Genomic DNA, 22,557 nt, shown 5'->3' on the forward strand with positions numbered 1-22,557 from the left:
TGACTACTTAACTAAATTAACAATCTCCCATTAGGCAGCAATAATTCATCGCTGTTCAAAGCCACCTCCTTGGTGATTCTGGGTCGCTGTGCAAGGAAGGATATGCATTAGGATATGATATGATATAAGATAATTGTTTAAGTTAAAATGTTTGCAGCCATAAAGCAACCTCATCATTTTGTCACCATGTACTTGCACAGAAAATGCATGCGTTTGTCGGTTATCTTCACACTGACTGCTGTCGTTCAACATAAACGTGTCAACAAAAATAGAATATGGTTATTTTAGTATTTCTTGACAGTTAATCAGTTTGAAATATGTCAGGGAATAATGAAAGAGTCAGGAGCAGCGACAGTGAGCTGTTAGAGAAAGAGCTGCAGGCGACAGGCTACACATCTCCAACTCCTCAGCCAGGTAACCATCGACTATCTGTGTGACAGTTGCTCACAGAATGATGGAAAACTCCAATTACTGCCCAACTTCTTTATTAAAACGACTAATGTTTTCTGCCCCCAGTAATCTGGGCCTGTATTTTTCAACCACATTTTCTCTTACTACGAGTAAATAGGGTGTCTTAAAATCAACTGAGATTGAAAGTTAAGAAAAATAAAGTTAAGTATTCCATAGTGAGAGTGCTCTTGAACACATCACGAAAGAAGTAGCACACTGCTTCTGCCAGGTCATTGCAATAAAAAAGAAAATAAACTTTAGCGCATCTTCAACACAGGTGACAGGTTTTGGGGTTATTTTTAGCGGTATCTTACCTGTACCAGCAGCGTGATGGGGCCACTCTTGTCCACCTCCAGGATCTCTCCGTTCTTCGTCCCCACCAGGATGTGGCCGTGGCCCAGAGATATGGCACGTATGGAGGGGTTGTCCTCCAAGAGCAACCCTGTAGAGTGGATGAATCATAGAGACCTTAGCTTGAACCAGGAGGCAATCTTCATCTCGGCTAAAAGCATTGACTGTTGTAAATGGATTTGCATTGGGATGGTTGCATTTCTATAACAAGAAATAATGATCCAAGGACAGGGGAGGACAACTGAGAACTGGATGACCTTTTTACCTTTAGAGCCTGGAGCGAGGACGGATCGCTTGATGGCATAAGTCTTGAGGCATCTCTCGAATGTGTCGTCCCACAGAGCAACTATACCATCCTTTCCTCCAGTCACAAATCCCTATAAAATATTCACATTTACATTAGCGAGAAAAGCCTGCCAATTGAAAATGTCAAATGCAATATGAAAACTATACAAAAACAAGTAACAGACAGAAGAATGCACTTCTAATCTAGGTTCATAATTGATTATTTTCGGAGAAAAGTTTGTCTATTTCCCTGCTGTACCTTTTCTAGAGCGTGCACACTGAAAACCGGGCCATCATGAGCCTTGACAGTCTTCATGAGGAACATGTCTCTCCAGATGCAAATGTCCCCGTTGCAGGTGCCTGAAAACACCATCTCCTCCGACCAGCCGTACACAGCGCACATCATAGTCTCCGTCTTCCCCATGTTCCCCTTGCGCCCAATTAGACCACCACCTGAAAGAGAAACAGACATTCAACTCTCAGTAAGATGTGTCACCGCTAAGCCAGAGATCCGCTTGTTAGAGCCTCGGCTCGTCAACAAAAAGAAAGCTCACGGGTCTTACCAGCCTTATGCCAAAACTTTATATGCTTCACACCCGCTGTGATAAGCTTGTCAGGAAGGTAGGGATTTATTTTGACAACGAATATCTTGTCCTTGCTTCCCCTGAAAAGTATGCATGGAGAAAAAGCATTAGATGTGTACATTTCTTCACATACACTCAAGATGTTTTATCTATTCTTAAACCTTGGTCTTGAGAGAAACAACATTTACTTTCATCATTTTTCAAGTGGAAATATAAAAATATTGAATCCACTGTGACTGTAAGCAACAACTCAAGGGCAGAGTGCACTGAGGCTTTTAATCACGGCACAGCAATGTGGAAATATGCCTCACTCTCTGTATCTGAATGTCTGGACAAAACTAAGTTGCATAGTTGGAGTATAACAATGCGTCAGAAAAGGCACAATGAATCCATCCTCACGGCTCACGCTATTATACAAGCTCTCTGTGAGATTCTCACAGAGAGCTTGTATAATAGTGTGAGGTATGGGTGACATGGTCAAATAAAAACACATGATATGTATTGTGATACGATATACAATATATGATATACGTTATTAATGGTTACAGACTTTATGTTACAGTGAAATATTCTGGCCATGATAATGTTTAATGAAAATCTGAAATCATGGCAGCCACAGTACTTATATCAAGCTATTATTTAGACAGGACTACAATATTTTATTTACTTTCATTTAATTGTTTTTCATTTGTATTCCTTCGTACATTTCTGTTTATAATCACATTGTATTTTATACATCTTTCTCTCACTTTGAGAGAAAATAGAAAATAGATAAAATAACATACAAGTACAGTAACTGACTGTGGCACAAGACGGGATTAGTTTTGACATAAAAACACACTCACATTTTAAGGTCACATTTTCTGTCACGGCTTCCTAGTAACCATTACAAACGCACTAGAATGAGAGATACACTTTATGTCTTTTGCCCTTTTATTGCATCGCACAATATGAACAGTGAGGATAAGTGGCTGGTCCTTTTAATGCGATGGACAACACCTGACACTTTAAGTTCTCTAATCGCTGCCCTTTGTGCTCATCTCCCTCTAGCACCCACTCCCCCTCTCCCAGCTGAAGACTAGACAGAGGCGGTGCACAAGCAAGGCTCTGTCAGGCCCCATTTCCCTCTGCCCGCCTCACTGCACTGCCCACCAGGGTCTGCAGAGGAGATTAGTGCAGCTCCAAGCTGTCCCTGAGCCTGGCACACAATACGCAGGAGAGCAACCGCAACGCACGGCTCCAAACTAGCCAGGGGAACGGAGTAGATACTAAATATGAACATCAAGTGGAACAAGCAACAAAGCAAAAGAAAATGTATTTTGGAATGCAGATGTTTGCCAGTATGATACTTCTGCTGGTTCAGGTTATATAATAGTACCTGCTGTGAAGTAGAGGTTTATTTTAAGGCTGTATACTCAAGTTTGTTTCAGAAATAAGTACTACGTTTTATTTCTTAAACCCATTTGATTTACGATATTATTTTGTAACGTCAGAAACCCGGTTCATCTATAGAAAAAACTTGCATTACTTAATATGTTTTCACAGCAAAATACAATCTGTTAACAAGCAGCCAACTCGCCAATATGAGCCCATTGAAGATTAAAAGTGATTCTCTTCAACTATGGATCTGCAGATTGGGCCCTGAGGCAAACTCCTACTCCAACCATTCAAGTGTTGCAGTGGAGCCGCCTCGTAATAGAAAAAAACCTAATCCCCCATTTTTCCTCTGCTCCATCAATCACGCCGCCAGCTCTGCGCAGCAAAGTGGCTCCAATTTAACCCTCATCCATAAATGTCCATATTTAAACTAAGAGCGCTGAAACGATCGTTAGTGTTGAAAGGAAGGATTGTCAAAGCTTTTGAGATGTGCTGATAAAAAGGCAAACCTGCAGCCGTGTAAACACTCTTCTATAACTGTACTTACCGCATGGCAGAAAGCTTCTCCCCCTTCCTCCAGTCCCACAGCACAATGGTGTGATTTTCGTCCAGGCCCACCGAGGCCAGCCGTTTGCCATCCGCTGTGGAGGGAAAAACAAAACTATTAAGTCCAGCACGGACAGAGCCAGCTCCTGCTTTGGTTCGGTGATGTTTGGCCCTTGTTAGCAACATAAAAGCAGCCAAGAGGGTTTGATCTACAGCAGGTGATTCACCGACACCGACATCTCACTGCATCTCTCCTGGTGCCAATTAAGGGAAGCGAGATGAACAGCTCTACCTTGTTGCAATCAGACTGCCAAGACTAACAGACAGCAGAAATAGGGATTTTCATTGTAAAGTGTGTGTCTTGTGAATATTCCTGTTTCTTTAATGTGGGAAATAAGATATTTTGTTCCCCTGTGAAAGCTAGGATGTGTGGAGTATTGGTAAACATGTTATGTTTAATCGGCCTGGATAAGAGACAGTCTACAAAAACAGTGCTAACTTACCAGAAAAGTCCAAAGCACACACTCCGAGCTGGTGGAAACCCCTCAACACAGACATGGGTTTTAACGTTTCTGTGTCCCATATGTGGATGGCCGAATCTCTGCCGACCTGAAAAGACAAGAATATCCAAAGTATGAACGCAATCGTCTTGATTCAACTGATTTATACAAGAGCATGTTCAGTCTTATATGTGTGTATGCTCATCTCTGTGGAGCCATGAACTTAACTAATAAAAAGACGTTGAATATGTGATGTTAGGAGAGCTGGTAGCTACCTGGCCTGTTGCTACAAAGTCCTTCAGAGGGTGGATAGCCAGACACAGGATGTCATCGTCATGGCCCATGTAGAAACGTTGGGTATTCTGCTGTCTGTTGTACACGACCCCGATGGCAGCTACATGGTAGACTATCTCCCCGGTCTGGGTGTAGAACAGGTTGCTCCTGCAATCATAACCCCTGTAGCTGCGAAGGTAAAAAAAAGGGAGAAAAAGGACTTTATGAAAGGAGTCATTACAAAGTGAGATGTCCAATTTTAAAAAGCTAGCCTAATTGAAATTCATCTCAGAATATCTGCCTTCCCAGTTTCTCTTTTATGATTCTACAGAGGTAAGCCTACCCATGAATGAAGTGCAGCTTCACCCCGCTCCCCGGCGCTCGCTCTCTCTTCTTCATGGCCGTCGCTCGATGCTTCTCTTTGCACTGCTCTTTGAGCTGAGGTAGATCTTCTTTATAAATCTGTTCACATGTAGAAAAGTGTGTCCTTTCTCTGTTGATTTTGCAGAGACACGTTTTAAAAGGTGAACATATCTGATGTGAATACAAACCTGTCGTCGATACGTGAGCTGGGTCTCTTGCTCGATTTCTGAGTCCATCTCAGGTACGTCTGACTGATCAGAGTCCGACTCTTCACTGTTAGAGTCTGCCAAGCTCTCTGCGGGCAGAAACAAGGCTGCATCACACCTTGCAAGTAAAGAGTTACCTTGCCTTTAAATAAGACAAAGATCCCACTGCCGGAAAGTGAGAAATACTTCATCCTGTTTCAGTTGAAGTGAGGGTCAATTGTGTAATAATCCTGTGACATCTGCTATTTATCAGGCAGCCGTGCGTTACAGTGACATCGCTCAAGACACATTTAGAAAAATGCTGATGCAGCAAAGTACAGCCGTGCCAAGACAAGGCAATAAGCAGAACTGGCAGCTAAGGGCGGCTACTCACAAGATCCATTAGGAAAATTAAAAAGAAAGGCGGTAAGTATGTGCTTTAAATTCAGAAAGCACAGCTGTGTTCTGTCTCTGGAACAAAAATTTGACTTGGGAATGACAATGCAATTATACTTTCCAAGCTTTGTTCACTTTTATTGGATCTGTCCTAATTAATGGGATGGCTCTCTCTTTGCACAGATTCATAAAACTGGTGGTTCAGGAGCAATCTTAAGGAAAGGAACAGTCTCATACATTACTCTCGGGTGGTTTAGCACCTCAAGTTCAGGAGGCTGGTGGGAGCAGTGTTATGTAACAGACAGTTACATTCATAAAACCTCTAATATTTAACTAAGAAACCTACCTTTACATATTACTCCTTAAAATGGGTATTAATTCCACAATACTGATTAAATAGTCTTGTGTTTAAACAGATACAAGACATCTTATGACATTTGCTCTTGTTTATAAATAATATGCACACCAAAAGCTCTACAGCTTCCCTTCTCTTGTCTGTCAAACTTGTCTTTTCATATTATTGAGTATAAGTCAATGAGTGATCTTTAGTAGTGTTGGAAAGCATATTTTTCAACAGGTGTATTTTTTTTCTATCCAAAAAGCAATACCTTTAAAAGGCTTGCCCACTGCAGTACTTGAGGGGAAGATTGAGTCTTCCAACTTTCTATCTCCACTCAGACTAATTTGATAATGTTTTTGGCAGGAACTTCTGATTTTGTGAAATAAACAATAACTTTAATGCAACTCAGTGGTCTCCACGCACAGCTTCATGAAAATGGAACTAATATTCCTATTTAAAGCAATTATAATGTAAAATGTAAATCCTTTTATTGGGTAAAACTTATTTCGGGGGGTTTCCTCTTACCTTGTGGCGCTATATGCGCAGCCTCTTTAGACTTCCTCTCTGGCACAAACTTCCACTGGAACACCGAGTGATCGGCCCCACCAATAGTTATGACCCACTGGTAGTCATGTGACCATCTGGCGTTTGTTATGTGAGCTGAATGACCTAAATACTTTTTAAATTTTGCACCTAAAATCAAGAGGAAACATATCAGTAACACAACAGATGATAAAAGCGGAATTCATGCTCTTAAGCCATCATTTAAAACGTTACCTTTTTTTACACATGGATATCGTAAAAGTTTGACCAATCCATAGTCGTCAGCTGTTACTAAGACTTGATTGTTAAAGTTGGCGTCCACAGAGTTAATGTCATTGATATCCGAGTACTTGGGCCATATTCCATTGACCTCAGGGCCCAACACACACGTCCATGAGGCCCACTGAACCAGCTTCAGCTCCTCCCTGTTGGTCACCTCCTTCCCACCTCAACAGAAGAAGACAAAGAAACTTTATCTCACAAAAGGAGCTCGGTGACAGTATCATATCAAAGCAACTGTTTCTGGGTTTTCGATTGTAAGTGTTATACAGAGAAATTGATTTATATTGATATAACTTGGGAACCTGGACTTACTTGGCATTCTGTAGAAGAGCCTCCTGCCGCTGCCGTCATTTATCTGCAAAAACTTGCTGTCCGTGGACCAATCCATGTGTGTAATGAAGCTGTTGGATCCGATGCACTCGCCCACTTTCTTGTACCTCTGCACCACGCCATAGATGTCCACTGAATTATCGTTAGAGCCAACAGCCAAGTGGCCCCCGTCGGGAGAATACTTCAACTCGTGTATGGCTTCCTTCCTGTCCTTGATGTGGACCACCTCTGTCATATCTCTGCAGGGGACAGCAGAAAACATGTAGCTTAAATTAGGAGCTAAAATGAGCACAAAATGACGAAGCTCTTCATCATAGTTCACAGAGGATTTTCCATTTGGAATTGTGTACCCACCTGACTCGCAGAACGGTGAAGGAGCCATCCTTCATTCCCAGTGCCAGGTGAATGCCATCAGTGCTCACGGCTGCACAGCGGATCGGCTCCTCCATGTTACAGCGAGCAATCAGCGCGTGATCTATAAGGCTCCATATCCTTTGGACACAGAGAAGTAGGACAAATGAAGAGGCAGAGCAGTGATGGGATTACAGACTCAAACAACCACAGCAATGAGGTCTGCCCTGTGTCTTTGGACTGTATCTGAACTCCATTTACTGTTTTTGTGACAGTTCATCGATGGGGACTGTCCACGACACTATAAATAAATAAACTAAACAACTATTATTGTAGACTTTAGTGAGGAAAGAGGTGAAAAAAGTAAACAAAATTAATTGTTGCACCGCTATTATAGCATTTTAGAACAGCTAAACGTTGCTCAAATTATGATTAGGTAAATATATAACTAAATATGCTGATTTAGGGCTATATCAGATTTTACCTAAAAGATTAATTTGGCAGGAAGAATTTGAGATAACATCATTACATTGAAATCTATTGAAAAAAAAACGATCTTTGGCATTGTTTATTGTGTGTTTTGTTTCATTTTTTGGCAAAGGATTGACACTCAAAATGCGAGTGTAGGAAGGTGGAGAGAAAGTCTGTCACCATAAATTGAAGCAAAATGTACAAAAATAAAAAATAGACTAATGGATAGAGTGTGTGGGAGGTGTTGAGGAAGGAAACCAAAGCGAGAACGGAAAGAAACACATTTTTTTTGTCATTTTATAAACAGGGCTATCATAAAAAACATTCTACTAGTTACAATACAAGTGATAGAATCGTAACGTGAGCGGCTCCTCACCTGACTGAGCGATCATCACTTCCTGTCATGGCCAAAGGCTTGGTGGGGTGGACAGCGAGAGCCCACAGCTCCCCCTCACAGTGACCCTGCATGATGAGGAAGGGCTTGGTGCGGTCGTGGACCACCACCTCGAAGATCTCGCTGTCCTGCGTGCCCACCAGGATGTGATCTCCCCGCCAGCACACGCTGCGCACAGACAGCCCTGCCAGAAACACAAAACTAGACTTCAAAATCACGGGCAAAAAAAAACTTGAAAAAGCATGCATACATTTGAGACATTTGACGACGCTTAAACAGTCATTATAAGAGACGCGACAGGGGTAATAAAGACAGGAGGTGCATATAGCCATCTGCAGACAACCCAGGGCCGAGGTTTTAACAGAAATTATAATGACAGCACATGTTGTCAAGCCAATCTGCAAACTGTGACGCTGGGTAATACAGCAAGAACAGGATGAAGGAAGCATGTGCTGTATACATAATGTGAACATGACATCTGTATACGGCGTCAAACGGCAGCAGAGCTCTGACTTACTGACAACAAGAGGAACAGCAATGTGCAGACGGCTACAAACAGACTGACATGGTCATATACTCCGTCTGCAGTCACATTACCCACCTCGGCTATTTTCACCTCTAGCTACTGTTAGGTCCAAGATTATAAATACAAGAGATGGAGAAAATAGAAAAGAAGAAAGAGGGGGTTAGTAAAGAGAACAGAAATGACATAAAGGGTGTTTTTCTTTTGTTCGATTTAGACAGTTGCTTCCGTTGCTTCAGGAGACCACAGTTTGGCCTGCAACGTTTCAGTATCAAAGGAAGGAGGAGGCGGTTTGTCCTTACCTTTATATCCTTGGTCTGTTTCCCTGAGGTCAATGACAGTAATTGGTTTGAAGTTGAGATCCCACAGCCGGACGCAGCCGTCTCGGCCCCCGGTGGCGAAGCCCTCCTCACAGACATTCATGCTGAAAATCCCTGACTGGAGGAAATGACAGGCTGTCAGTGAGGATCTGCACAACAAATGAGCAATGACAGAACAGGCCCCAGCAACACACCGCATATTGCTGCGGCTCAGCCAGGCATTTGTTTTAAATGATAAAGATAAAACAGAAATAGGTAAACGGGAAGTGTCATATTTGTTTATTTATTACTGAACAGCTCCAGTGATGACCTCCTTTAGCTAACAGTTTCTGTATACACGACAATGCACCTTGTAAAACCTTCAGTGAGACATTTGGTGGTACAAAAAGCAGCCGTGCACATGTACTGTAGTTATTATCCCCTCCCCCATCCACCCATCCCCTCACCCAGCTGTTGATCCCATAGATATCATTTAATCCTGCGGAGCAAAAGGCTGATCCTTTTCTACTGAGTAGAATCAAACGTAGCCAGCGTGCATGGCTCCGACCCTGCTTAAGTTTACTAGATTTACTGTGAGTCTTTTGTATCTGGTGCAGCAGGGTGCAAAATCACCCGGTGCCACACAGCAGGAAAACACAGCCAACTCACCCCATGAGCTCCTTGCACTGTCCTCAGCAGGTTAATCCCTTTCCACACGTAGATGTCGCCATTCAAGGCACCTGAATATGTGACCTCGTCCTTGGCGCAGGCGAGGCAGAGGATGGTTTGGAGATCCCCCGTTTTGCCGAAGACACCACGTTTGGGCGTGAGAGCATTACCGCATAAGCTCCAAAACTGCAAACAGAAAAAGAGTATTGTGGCTAATAATCCCCCCTTGTAATCCTGTCCTGCAAGAATTATGAAACATTTTGATTCTATAAAGTCAAAAACATCCAGTTATTTATGGTTTGACAGCCACACACAGAGCAACTCCATTAATATCACAAACACGTACACCTTGGAAGAAAGCAAGGTCACACTGAAATGTTCCCCCCTCCTCTGTACGTGATACTGGGAACTGTTGCTGGGGGTCAGTGCTGTAACCACCTGATCAGCATTCACAGACATAGACGCACACAGACGCGTGGGCTCATTATTTATGAACAAGGTCATTGGGATGCATGGGTATGGCCTCCTCTGGGGGCTCAATCTATCAAACAGGGGAGGAGAGAGTGAAAGAGAGACGCTCTGTCTGCATGGAGATGAGATCACAGGGAGAAAGCTCGAGGAGGGTGTCTTGAATGCAGAGACACGGCTGTCTGCACGTTAAAAGAAAGAGACACATTTATCCCAGGCAAGCAGCAGGAAAATGGCCGAATGGCTTCTTCTCTGGTTTACCTGAAGAAGAGTGAAATCTGAAATCTAGTTTTTCCAATACTGCTCAGAAAAGACAGAAATTGTAGGTGGTATTGCGCCTTTACAAACGCAATAAGTCTTGCTAGTCACACGATGAATACATGAGCTTCTCCACAGTGACAGCCTCTCACTAACAACTATCCTCCTGACTGATAGGGCTGCTGTGTGCTAACAGGAGGGATCGATTATCACAGACAGCCATCGCAGCCGCAGATACAGCCCTGCAATCACACATCTGAAGCTTGTAGCACCTCAACAGGACAGGTCTTTCTTAATCCTGAGCTCCTGACCAAGCCTTAAGTGAGCATTTGCATGTGAGGGGTCGAGCCTGAAGGTTAAGTAGCAAAGATCAAGGGCGTGCGTGTGCGAGTAATCTGGGAAGGTGTATACGCAGGTGAAAGTGTGTCAAGTGCTGGGGGTTGGCTGAGATGGGGGTGGGAGTTTTTTGTTGTGGCCCAGCCTGTTGCAAAGGAAGCAGGGATGATGCGGCGTGACTGCACAGCCCTCCCTGCCCGCAACTGATAAGGCAGCATGGCACGGGCGGCGGCTAATCCCTTCGCTGCTGAATTACTAAGGAGTCGTGATGCTAAGGGGGTTTACGGTGAGGACAGGAGCAGCAAAGAAAAGCACAGAGGGAGAAGGAGAGCACCGTAGAATTGTGCTGGAAAATGAAACTGCAATTGTTATATGGAATCAGGACCTGGTTGCTTTCTCTAAATAACTTTTTTTTTTTTAAATCCTCCAAAAGACCCTCTGGTATAGTAGAAGCCTCTCCTCATGACCCAGTAAGTCATGAGTTATGTCATGACAATCACTTCAAGGTTCATCAACCTTTGAAATTAGGTGAATGCAAAGAGGGGTGAATCTCATCAGCTTCTGCGTCACCCCTCACGCTTTCATCTTACTCATAATATCCCCCCTGTCAGACCACAGTGACCCTGAAGGATGTCAGAGTGCTAAATGCTACGCTAACAGAGGTCAACTCTTTGGCAGTTCACTGCAAAGAAAACTGAAATCATCAATGCTGAATGCTGATTTTCTTAAAAGCTGTGGTCATTCATCCTCATGGTGTCAAACTCAAGCTCACCTCTCAAACATACAATACAAAAACACACACAAGTATTTACATATATGGTTGATGATGCTGTTAAGTTACATAATTTGTAGTAAATGGGCTCCAACAATAGTTCCAAATCTGAGGGATCTAGAGATTATTAGGATATTAATTAAAACATTTCTGGTGTACAATATTCAGTTTCTCTTTTTATGTGTTCACCCACTTTGCGTCTTTAGAAATAAAGAAAAAAATTGAAAGTGGTGGTGACAAGATAACTATTTGATTAAAGGGGTCACAAGCCAAAAGGACTGGAGACATTGGGCTAAACACGCAAAAACAGTGATACAGTCCTTTTTTAATCAGCAACCATTTAGGCTGGGGGCAGATGATTGCTAAGTGTGGTGTTTCTGTGTGTGTGGGCTGCAGAGGCCATGCTACGGTCTGACATGTCCTAAATGAATAAAAACACAACACACTGTATAATTAGCTGGGAGAAGCTGCATGTAGGAGAGCGTGGCCAGCAGCCTTGGCCCTCGTCACAAGAGGTTGTGTTTTCCTCAGCCCACTAGTGAGTGGATTACTGGGACTAAATCTCCTGGATGCTCTGAGTGCTATAATCGCTGAGCGAGCACAGGACCGGGGAGCAGATGTCCCATGGTCCGCAGGGTGAAGGCTGGGGAATTATGTGGGACAATTGCTGGATTGCCTTGGCATCAGCAAACCAGAAGGGAGGGAAAGAGGAGGAGGGGAAAGACTGGAGGATTCAATGTGGGTTGGTTGGGGGGGGGGGGGGATGCAGTGGCCGGAGGAGGTTTCTGTGCCACGGCAGTGGGGGAAGAGTTCAGGGGGGAATTACTACGAGAGGAGGCAGGTCAAGCTGGATTGAGTTGAGGGAGTCATCAGTGACATGTTATCCCATAGGAATAGGGACAGTAGGCTAAACCTCCCGACTGCATCAAATGCTGCGATGTTCAGCCTCCCAGGGCCAGTGGTCACGTTTTACATTTGATTCCAAATGTTTTGAAAATAAGCTTCATCTGCGGCTTTGGAGTCCTTGTAACTTCCTAATGGTCATACCACTCCAGGAACACTAGTACCTATCCCAAGGCAAGGGTTGGCAAAGACATCCTGCATGAGCGACACTCTTCTGTGAAAAATAAGTAATAGAGATAGGCCCGAAAACGAAGAGAGCCCAGCTACAGTTTGCACAGTTGAGTGTTTTCCAAAAAGCTGAATGAGGAGAGCTAAAAAGGGGAGATGAGTCGCAGAGTCATAGTTCCTCCAAAAAGGGAAACATTTTTCCTCTGTGCGCTGCAGATTACTACAAATTTGAGGGAAGAGTCTGTGAGTCATTGCCCGTCCTACTTATGTTAAGACCCTAATAACCATGAACTCTGATATAAAATGAATTTGCATACATCTATTTTAAGACTTTGATATGGTCATGGCGATAAAGCATGCAAGCCAGGGAAGAAGGGGGCATGTAGCCAATGGATTCTTCAGACTAACTAAAAATCATAATCTGTTTTCAAATATTATGCAAATGAGCCGCAAGAAATCTCAAGAGGCAGCTGTAATCGACAGGGCGTAGAATGACCAGGAAGTAGCTGTACCTTGATATGTTTGACACCACAGCTTACAAGCTTGCTCGGCTGGTATAAATCCCATGATATGTCGAATATCTGCGGGTAAAAAAACAGACAATGATTATTACACAATACCCAAAACACGTTATCAAGCATGTCATTATGCAAAATGATGATCGTTCGAAAATAATGTGATTATAATGTAATTTTCATCTAGTTACATGTTTCTCAAATTGAATCAGAAATCTTGAGATCAGATTTCAAAAGAGATGGAAAAGGAACGAAAAAACCCACAGTAAAAGTGAAAAGAAAGTGTTGCGTGTGTATGCTTGCACAGGCTGAGTTATAATGGTGTGTGGGCTGAATGAGAAAAGAACAGCTGCCTGTATTTCATCTTTTTTAAATTCCTTTTCATTAGCCGTGCGCCCTCTCAGACGGGCTCCGGAAAGCCCACAATCAATCAGGCCTAACTTGTTTATGTCCCCTTTGGGCACGCGCTCCATCCAGCGGTTATAGCTAATTGAGTCGGTCGATACCGAGCTTGTGACAGAGACAGACAAGACAGAAAAGTGTTTACCCTGTCTGTATGACCGGGAGCGGCTGCCAAAACTTTTCCTTTCCTCCAGTCCCACACACAGATTGTGTTTTTTGAGTCCAAACCCACAGACACCAGACACTGCAAAGAGAGCAAAAAGAAAGAAAAAAACATCACAGATTTAACTGACTCTGCTCTGTTGCACTAATAACTGCATAACAAACTGAGCTAGCACTGCGGCATGACAGGCTACAGTGTGAGGGCTCCAGAGCAGAACAGTTGTCCAGCCCCCTGGCGCTTCCACTGAGCACATTTGAGTGCTTTTTGCTGGAGGAGCCTCCTATAGCTGAGTGAGTGAGTAGGCAGCAGCAGAGCAGAAGAGAGAAGAGCAGCTTTTATGGAAATCCTTCTATACTTGCTTTACATGATGAATGATGTCCTCCTTATCCACTGTTAAATAGGTGTTTGACTGTGATAACAGGTCTGCGTTGAGGCATTTCTTACCTTATATTGGATCAGGGGGTTTAAAAGTAACTCTGTGACTAAAACACTCAAGTAATCATTTTATCCATGTGGCTCTAGGCATGTCTTACTGCCATTGGACGCCAATCGGTTCAGCCTGAAATATCCCAATAACTGTTAGAGGGAATGCCTTGGAGGTTTGTACAGGCCTTGATGGTCCCATTCAAATGAATCTTAATGACTCTGGTGTTCCCCTGACATTTTCCCCATCACCACCATGAGGTAGAAATGGTACCTATTAATTTGGTTTATGACCAATAATCTTCAAAACGAATCCCTTTCCCATCTGCCTCATCTAGTCTTTTGTTTAGTGCTAATTTGCAACATGCTAAATTAACATATGGAACATGGTATACAATAGATCTGCTTTATATAAACTTGTTAGCATTGTCATGGTGAGGATCATAGCATGCTGATGTTAGCATTTAGCTTAAGTTTGCAGAGCTGCTAGCATGGCTATAGATTCTTAGTCTCGCTAATATATCCCACTTAGAAGAGTTGGCATTAATAAAATATGACAACTGAGATGCCAACAAATTTAAAAAAAGCACCTTGTAGTGTTGAGAGATTATTGTATGCACTACTGTGTGCAGCCATGTTTTTATTGTAACATGAGCAACCACAGCATATTATACTCCATATAGGAATAAAGTCAAACAAAAGGTCATGAGTTAAATTCGTATTAACAGGCTGTAAAACTGCAGCTCTGACTAAAGTACCTAGTAGAGATGTCTCAAACATCAGTGTATATTTTGATATTGCTTTAATTGACGGGCAGAGTAATGGCACCAGGCATTATTCTGGATTGTCTTGAGTTCAGCTCTGACTTCCTCTCATTCAGGAAGGGGAGCGATGGAAAGTGAATAGAGCCGCTAAACTGAGAAGCGGTGAAGCTTCCTCTGCCTTTAAATACTGTCACTTCCCATCTAAATCCCCAGCTCTCTACCCGAGCAGGAAAATAGCACGGGGTCATCTCCCTGTCTCTTACTGTAAAATACAGGAGGTATAACTCTGAGAACTCCCACGGGAGGAAGGGTAAGACGTGGAAAGATAAAAACCTAGAACTGCTTCTGAACAGTATCGATTTTCATAGTCCACTTCAACATTGGGTTGAGGCTGCAGTGTGTAAGTATTGACTGGTGGTGTGCAGGGACCTTGCTCAAAAGAAAACACGAGAAGGTTCAAAAGCAAGTTACAAATAATGTACCCCTATATTGCAGGGTCCCACTGTCCATGTGCCGGCTGTTTCTGTTCACAAGAGTATTTAAAGGCTTACTATGTGCTAAAGCTTTTCTCACCTTAACACCACACATTGCAGCTGACTGTTTTCCTGTCAAATCTACCAAGTAGAGCATGTCTGTGTGCAGCTGTCCAGCCAATACTGCTGGAGTAATCACAGATGTGTCATTCAGTAACTCAGCCCGTCGGGTGAGCTGTAAAAGCCAGCCTGCAGCTCTATAGAGGAGTTTTGATTGCTGCTACTGTGCCTCTCAAAACGAACATTTCTGTTGACACTCTTTTTCCACGAACCAGTGCCTCGAAGAAGATATTTTTAAAATTGGGCTGCAATTCAAACAAGACTACGTAACAGTACATTTCAGTAGATACTATTTGAAAATAGGTGTCATTGTTTCACCACTGTACCTGTCCCTCGAGGTCAAAGGCCAGGCAGGCGATGCCGTGTGAGTGCACATCTTTGAGGATGGATACGGTCTGCACGGTGTAGGAGTCCCATACACAGATATAAGGCTCCTTGCCCACCTGTCCTGTGGCCACCAACACACGCTCCGGATGCAGTGCTAGACTGCACAGAGAGAGAAAAGGGGGAGAAAACATCTGGTTAGTATTGCCATTTTGCGTGATTGTGTGTGTGTTGGTGTGTGACAATGCATTCACCCTCCCAGCATAAACCACTGGGATGAGATGAACACATTAAGTCTGTGATGGGTCTGAACATGGAAGCAGAGGGGCAGCTTGACGATGTGACATGGTCCAATTAATTCAGTCATGCTCAAATACACAGCCTGGCTTCCTACGTGCCTACAGGGTGTTCGTAAAGTATAAAAAGCAGTGGTGGTGAACATGTGAATTTCATTTGTCTCTATTTTTGTCTTTATATATTTTTTCAGTGTCCCTTGAACAACTATCTGCCCATTTCACCTTTTTCTAATTCATGTGGGGTTTCCTCGCATCACCACCAGGCATATGTTTGTAACACTGTTACGTAATCTCCCCACTCCACTCATACCTCCCCCACCCACAAGCATTCCCACTCTCCAGCTGAGCAACAGCCCACTGTATAAAGCTGTCACTCCCTCTCCTGCCCCGCCCATCCTTTCAGCGGCCGCCACTCACGTCCCAGGCAGGCCTGAGTGATTCACTGGGCAATTCTTCCTCTTCCCTTGTCCCGGCCTATATATTCCGTCCTGCAACACACGGAGCTCCCTCCATTATAATCAGGATGCCCAGTTTGCCAACTACTCTCCAGAATGTCTAATCCTGGCTTGTGTTCAGGCAGCAGGCTGGATGAGGCTTCTCGGGTCGGGCATCCTCAACTAGCAAGGCCTTCTTCCACTTTCACTTCCTGATACTAAACACCTTGACTCACCTCTCTTTCCGAGTCCTTTTCCTCCCTCCTTCACAGGCTGAATCTTTCATGTCTGGCACCTTGTCTGTTTTCAAAACGTGCTGTGACCAGGAAGTTGACAAAGCTTTGTCAGTGTAATGTCTGAATCTGAGGTGGCTGAGATGTGATATGTCTGATCTTTGACCTGTCATTACCCTGTTATCTCTCATCACCTCCGCTTACCCACCTTCTTTGTTGAACCTGGCACGATTTGCTTCTTATTTTACCACGTATTATATAATCAGAGCAAAGCAGCTATAAATAGCTTTCAGAGGAAGAGAGAAAAAATGATTGGAACACTTTGAGATGTAGACAGACGCAGAAGGTAAAACTGCTTTGGCAAAGGCACGTAGCGCACAGCTAATCTTTGTGAAACAACATGAACGCTAAAATGTCCAACAGCTATGGAGTCAATCTCAGGCCAAAACACTCAGCAGGACTTCACTTAGGTCTCACATCCTACCACCTTTAATGTGTATAGTATGTCCATGTTACAGCTTGGGAAATCCAGTTCAGTCTGAGCCAGCTACAACAAGATTGATGTTTCCTTTACATTTCTGTCAGAAAGAGAGCTTGCTAAACGCCATCACTAATGACTTGGCCTGCAGTGCATCACCGAGGTTCTCCTGTTTGATGTATGCAACGGCTGTTTGATTCGGCTGTCTTCCATCTGCCAAGTGTTGAAGTACAAAACTGGCTAAATACTGCAGCAATTAAACAGCCTGTTTTCATGAAGATACGAGGCAGCCACAAGATCAGATTTTTTTAGACGAGCATGAGACACACCTCTACCCACTCTAGCATAAATGTTTCCCTTCATCAACGTGAGCAAAACACTATTTTCTATTAAAAACGGGCAGGAATTATAATAGACCATCGCGATATTGTGAGTTCCTGTTACAACTTTCATTCACATTACCCGGCACGAGTTTCCTTTGTAGGATTTCTGTCTGCAGTGGATTAAAAAGAGGCAGAGGATTAGCATGTTTCTGAATAGCAATACAATACAGGATATTTTCAAGGATTCTACCAAATGTTTTTAATCCTGCCGCCCATTTAAACTATATCTGAAACACCTGCCCATACATCACAGGCTTAAAGCTCTATAAAACCTGCAATGAAAGTAAACAATAGATGATGGTTTGCTCTGCTTTATTCCACAGTCAAAGGGACAGAGAGGAAGAGAGACGGAAAAGGGCTGTATTTTGCACTTGGCTGAACATGTTGTCATGAAGCTGAAGCATTAATAGGCTAAATGATTAATACATTAAGGTAAATGAAACTCTTAAATGTCTTTGTTATTTGTAAAGGCACTTTTCAGAGACACATTTCAAACTGAAGCTGGTTGAAGCTTTGGAAATTGCTGATTTCCCTTGTTGTTTATCAACATATATTTGGGTTTTGGTTTGACAAAAGAAACAATTTGACAATGCCACCCTATACCTAATAGGCAGTTCCACTATTTTCTGGAGAACAATTAATCAATCTATTCAATACAATTATAAAAAGTACCAGCCCTAATAAACATAGTATTGTGCAGAAACGATGAGTATCCGTACTCATCAATGAGTAGACATTTCATCTCTACATATTTTTCCATCAGATCTTTCTGAAAATAACATGAATAATTGATCATCATATCCACATTAAAAATCAATATAGTAAATATCTTCCAGAAGTGGCAATATTCGTATCCAATATGCAGTATATAGTATTGAGACATTATCACTATTAAGGTATTTGGTAAAATCGTTATGATATTTAATGTTCAACTCATAAATAAACTATAATAATCTAAAGTTTGGCGTCATTGACATCACATAGTCAGGGTAAAGTGAGGAGTTTAAAATCAGAGCAGGTGTAGCTGTTTCCACCTAATCTGTGTGAAACTATCATAACATCACCTCTTTAACAGGACGTCTGTCCCGGCAACAACAATGCTGAATAATGCTGTACGGCTAGCAGTAACTGTACTGAACCCCGGAGGACCCTGATTGGAGGAGAAAGATGTGCTCTTTAGAGAGCATGCAGGTACTCACAGTAATGATTTGACCTACGACCTCAGCATCTCACTGACACTCTGCACAGAGCACCTGGAAATATGTGTAAGGGTAAGGAGCTGAAGAAGAAAAGCTAAAGCTCTGATGTGATGTCTATTTTTCTACAGTCTTCTCACTAGGTTTTCTTGGACTTCTTATTTTATTGTGGTTATGGTTCAAAATGTTAATTATTGAATAAGGTGGTGAAGGTTGTATAGTTTTCTTTGTACTGCGAATTACAAAATAAAAAAGTATATTTGAATCATATAGTCAACATTACTTGCCTGAAAGCTCATTCCCACACATTCACCTATACATTCATTTTCACCAAATTCACCTTTACAAAGTAATTTTGCATAAACAGCTTTAACTTGTTCAATATTAATATTGTTAGAATCTCGAAAAAAGACCAGATTGCATGTACATCACACAATCTATAATGACTTTACAGAACATGGTTTGTTTTGTATGATTTGTAATAATTATGCAGATTTAGTTCACCCAGTTCACAGAGTGCAAGAGTCTACATTCCTGTAGGTCATTGAATGCACCTTCATACTGCTTTAACAATTCTAATTAGGGAATAATAAAATATATGTATTCACTAAATATCTCCAAGATCACTAAAACAAGACCATTCTCGGTCTAGCATCTATAGTCCATAACTCTGGCTGTAGTCCATCATAAAGTTAACAAGATATTTTAACATGAGACAGCCTTTTACCCCTGCGTCCATAACACTGTCTCATTAACTGCTCTATTACAGCAAACATGAATCAGCCAAGATTTGGAATAACAGCAGAAAATAAAGCTAGGGTAGGATCTTTTGAGAATTTTAAAAGCTGACGACAAGACAAAAGCTGATTTTTGGCACAGAAAGTTATATTCTAATTTATACTGAATATGTATAACATAAATAAAATATTTACTTCCCTTTCAACTATCCTACTGGGGCTGGATATTGGAAATTCATGGGGAAAACACACTTGAAGCACCCTTTAGTATTCAGCTGATTTTTTAGTGTGTGTTTGTGTTTTGAATGCATTTGTGTGCATTGTTCAGGGCAGTGTGTACATGTTCTGCATGTTCAGCATGATAGCAAATAGGAGAAGTTAAGCTCTGTGGTCCTGACTCCTGTGGATTTTTAGCAGTAGTCTCAGGTTCTTTGAGTTTGGACTGGAATACACAACTGAGCTGCAACATAGTGGAACACCTACAGAAATGTGTGAGGAAAATACAATTTTACTACACATTTAAAAAGGTTGTTAATTGTGTTTTAACTAACATTAACAGCACACTAACATTCTCAGTCTATTGTGATATTGCCTTATCTCCTCCACATCAGAATGGGAGACCAGTTTGAAGAGGCTGCAGGGCAAAATAAACCAGGAGGTAGAAACAGAGCCAGCAATTCATTCATGAAATAAAACACCCATTTGTACTTAGTTCACAAACAACCAAAATGGGCTAAGAAAAAGAAACTGAGAGAGAGAGAGAGAGAGAGAGAGAGAGAGAGAGAGAGAGAGAGAGAGAGAGAGAGAGAGAGAGAGAGAGAGAGAGAGAGAGAGAGAGAGAGGGATTGGGATTGTAGAGCTATCTGAGGGGGCTGCATCTATTCCACATGAGTTAGTGCAACGTGAGAGCAGTCCAACAGTTATTCAGCACTGCTGAGGACTGCTCACCAGTCAGATTGAAGTCTAAGTCCAAGGAAGAGTTCATTTAATGCACTCCTCTGAGATCTGCAGTTAAAATGATTATTATCCAGTCTGTGTCAATAATGATCAACAGCTCAAGAGATCTGTGTAGCCAAAGCTTTATATCTAACCACATGGCTGCAGAAAAAGCAACAAAATGACACCAAAAGGAACCTGATCTGACTGAATCCTAGCAAATGCTCTCGCAACAGTGAGAACGGAAGTACAGGTGGCCAATGTGCTGGTTTACCAATTCATTACTCTTGTATTGGTCTCGCATTGCACTCAGTGACTCCTCCAGGTAACGTTTGAACTCAGGCACTTCGCCCAGAGGGCAGCCCGGGGTTAGCATCTCTATTGTCTCATTAATAATGGAGCAGGAGTCCAGCTGACTACCGACACAGTATATAATGCTAGTCATCACCAGGCCAACCCACACATGTATGTCAACACAAGCGCTGGAGCGTTTGACACAGGCACTGTTCTGAGTCATGCTGAGAACAGTTGGAAAGGCATGTTCATTGTATACGTGATGTAACACAGGTTGTTGTGTTGTATCAAAGAGAAGGCGACTTGAGGGTATATTTGATTCACCACAACCCACATATAGCTTTCCAATTCAAGGATGCCTTCAAGGACAGCTGTGCTCAAGTGCCTTTCTCAGAATTGCACATTAGCATTATTGCTCTGAGAGTGCTGGTATGTGCAGGCTGCTGTTTTAAAAGAGCTTTTTTATTATGTCCTACCAGACAACGATCAAACAAGCAATGCCAGCAACAAATTATTAATTGTTAAGGCAATCTGAAAATACATTAATAGTCGAACGATATCATGATAAATGACTATTTAGAATCATTTTTTTAAAAGATCAAATTCCAAGTATTGTCTTTAACACATCCTCTCATGGGTGATTTTCTTCGTGTGTTAAAATGAAATACCCTTCAGTTTTGGACTTTCAGTAGGACCAGACATTCAACAACGTTTAAAAAAAAACATAATGCTCAGGAAATACAACTATTTTATAGACTAAATCAGTCATTTAGATTTGATGATAGAGTCTAATAGCAGCCATGCAGTCACAAGAGGAGTGGCAGCAGTGTAATCTTCAGTAGTGAGAGACAAGCCTTCACCCTTGGTTAAGCTGGTTAAAGGCATCAGCCCTGCTGGAGTCACACTGAAGCCCCTTATAAACTCCGGTGAGTAGGTGTGTGGCCCGTGAGTTCCCTATGGAGCTAAACACATGTATATATCATATTACACTAGCAAGGTGACACCAGCACCCACAATTGACAACAGTACTGTATCCATTCATTTTATGCTGTGGGTCAGCTGCTGTCCAAGGTGCTGAAACAAACTGTTGTGAGTTACACTACCTGATTATGTCATCGTTGTGCCCCAGGTAAAATTTCTGCTTATGCTCCCGGGTGTTGTACACAACTCCCACACCGGCGACAAAATAGACTATTTCCTTGGCGGCGGTGTAGTACAGGTTGTTGCGGCACTGATGTCCCCGGTATCCGTACACCCACTCCAGTCTCAGGTGGCAGCTGGGAGCAGTCCTGTCAGCCATGTCCGCACTTCCGTGTGTGTCTCTCTGTCGCGTATGTTTTCTGATATAGTGTCATTCACCAAAAAGGATTTATGTTAAGCCCGTGTGTCCCATTAGTTCCGTTGCATTTCCACCAGTGCCGAAAGAGCGTTGAAATTAGACATTTTTGAGGGTCATGTGAATTTATAGTCTCGCAGTCGGATAGGATGAAATCCCTCTGTCTCTATTTGAGAAACAGCTTTTCTAGGCGGTGGTTCTCATTGTGGCAGTCTACTTGTACTTCTGCAGCCCGAGGCTCGCGGTCCTCCTCGACACAGGTCAAAGCTCCTGTCAAATCCTACAAAGATGGAGCTGCACTGTTATTCCGCAAGCACCGCCCACAAAGATGACGGATCAGCGCATAGTCCAATCAGATCCTTTAACTCGTCCACGAGAGGAAAAAAAGCAGGAGCAGACATCTACGTCATAGCTGGAAAGTTGTGCCAAGCTACATTTTAAAAATAAATGTACAATAAAAACGATTGTCCGTTCAAATTGACGAATTGTGTCGTATTGGAAATGTCATTCTTTGTGAATTGTACATACAAAAAATCCCCTTCAAATATATATTATTTTATTATAATGTAATGTAATATAAGTGTATACATGCTCTCATACTACTAAATGTTATAGGCCTCACTTATATCATAA

The 22,557-nt window shown here is 42.5% G+C and overlaps 1 protein-coding gene across 1 annotated transcript in view; it reads right to left on the minus strand.

Annotated features, from left to right (window-relative positions):
• eml5 (EMAP like 5) overlaps positions 1-22,135 on the minus strand; it is a 35,215-nt gene extending 13,080 nt beyond the window's left edge. The window contains exons 1-20 of the mRNA XM_034138203.1: positions 21,692-22,135; positions 15,604-15,763; positions 13,480-13,578; positions 12,930-12,998; positions 9,513-9,698; positions 8,847-8,982; positions 8,004-8,205; positions 7,160-7,297; positions 6,788-7,044; positions 6,428-6,640; positions 6,176-6,343; positions 4,918-5,024; positions 4,710-4,828; positions 4,369-4,555; positions 4,097-4,202; positions 3,595-3,688; positions 1,650-1,750; positions 1,346-1,539; positions 1,067-1,178; positions 765-892 (exon numbers count right to left, since the gene is read on the minus strand). Coding sequence (XP_033994094.1) covers positions 765-892; positions 1,067-1,178; positions 1,346-1,539; positions 1,650-1,750; positions 3,595-3,688; positions 4,097-4,202; positions 4,369-4,555; positions 4,710-4,828; positions 4,918-5,024; positions 6,176-6,343; positions 6,428-6,640; positions 6,788-7,044; positions 7,160-7,297; positions 8,004-8,205; positions 8,847-8,982; positions 9,513-9,698; positions 12,930-12,998; positions 13,480-13,578; positions 15,604-15,763; positions 21,692-21,888 — 2,973 coding nt within the window. The 5' untranslated portion in view covers positions 21,889-22,135. The remainder of the gene's footprint in view (positions 1-764; positions 893-1,066; positions 1,179-1,345; positions 1,540-1,649; positions 1,751-3,594; positions 3,689-4,096; positions 4,203-4,368; positions 4,556-4,709; positions 4,829-4,917; positions 5,025-6,175; positions 6,344-6,427; positions 6,641-6,787; positions 7,045-7,159; positions 7,298-8,003; positions 8,206-8,846; positions 8,983-9,512; positions 9,699-12,929; positions 12,999-13,479; positions 13,579-15,603; positions 15,764-21,691) is intronic.
• Positions 22,136-22,557: the final 422 nt, after the last annotated feature.

Source organism: Trematomus bernacchii, unplaced genomic scaffold (assembly GCF_902827165.1).
Source record: "Trematomus bernacchii unplaced genomic scaffold, fTreBer1.1, whole genome shotgun sequence".
Taxonomy (NCBI): domain Eukaryota; kingdom Metazoa; phylum Chordata; class Actinopteri; order Perciformes; family Nototheniidae; genus Trematomus; species Trematomus bernacchii.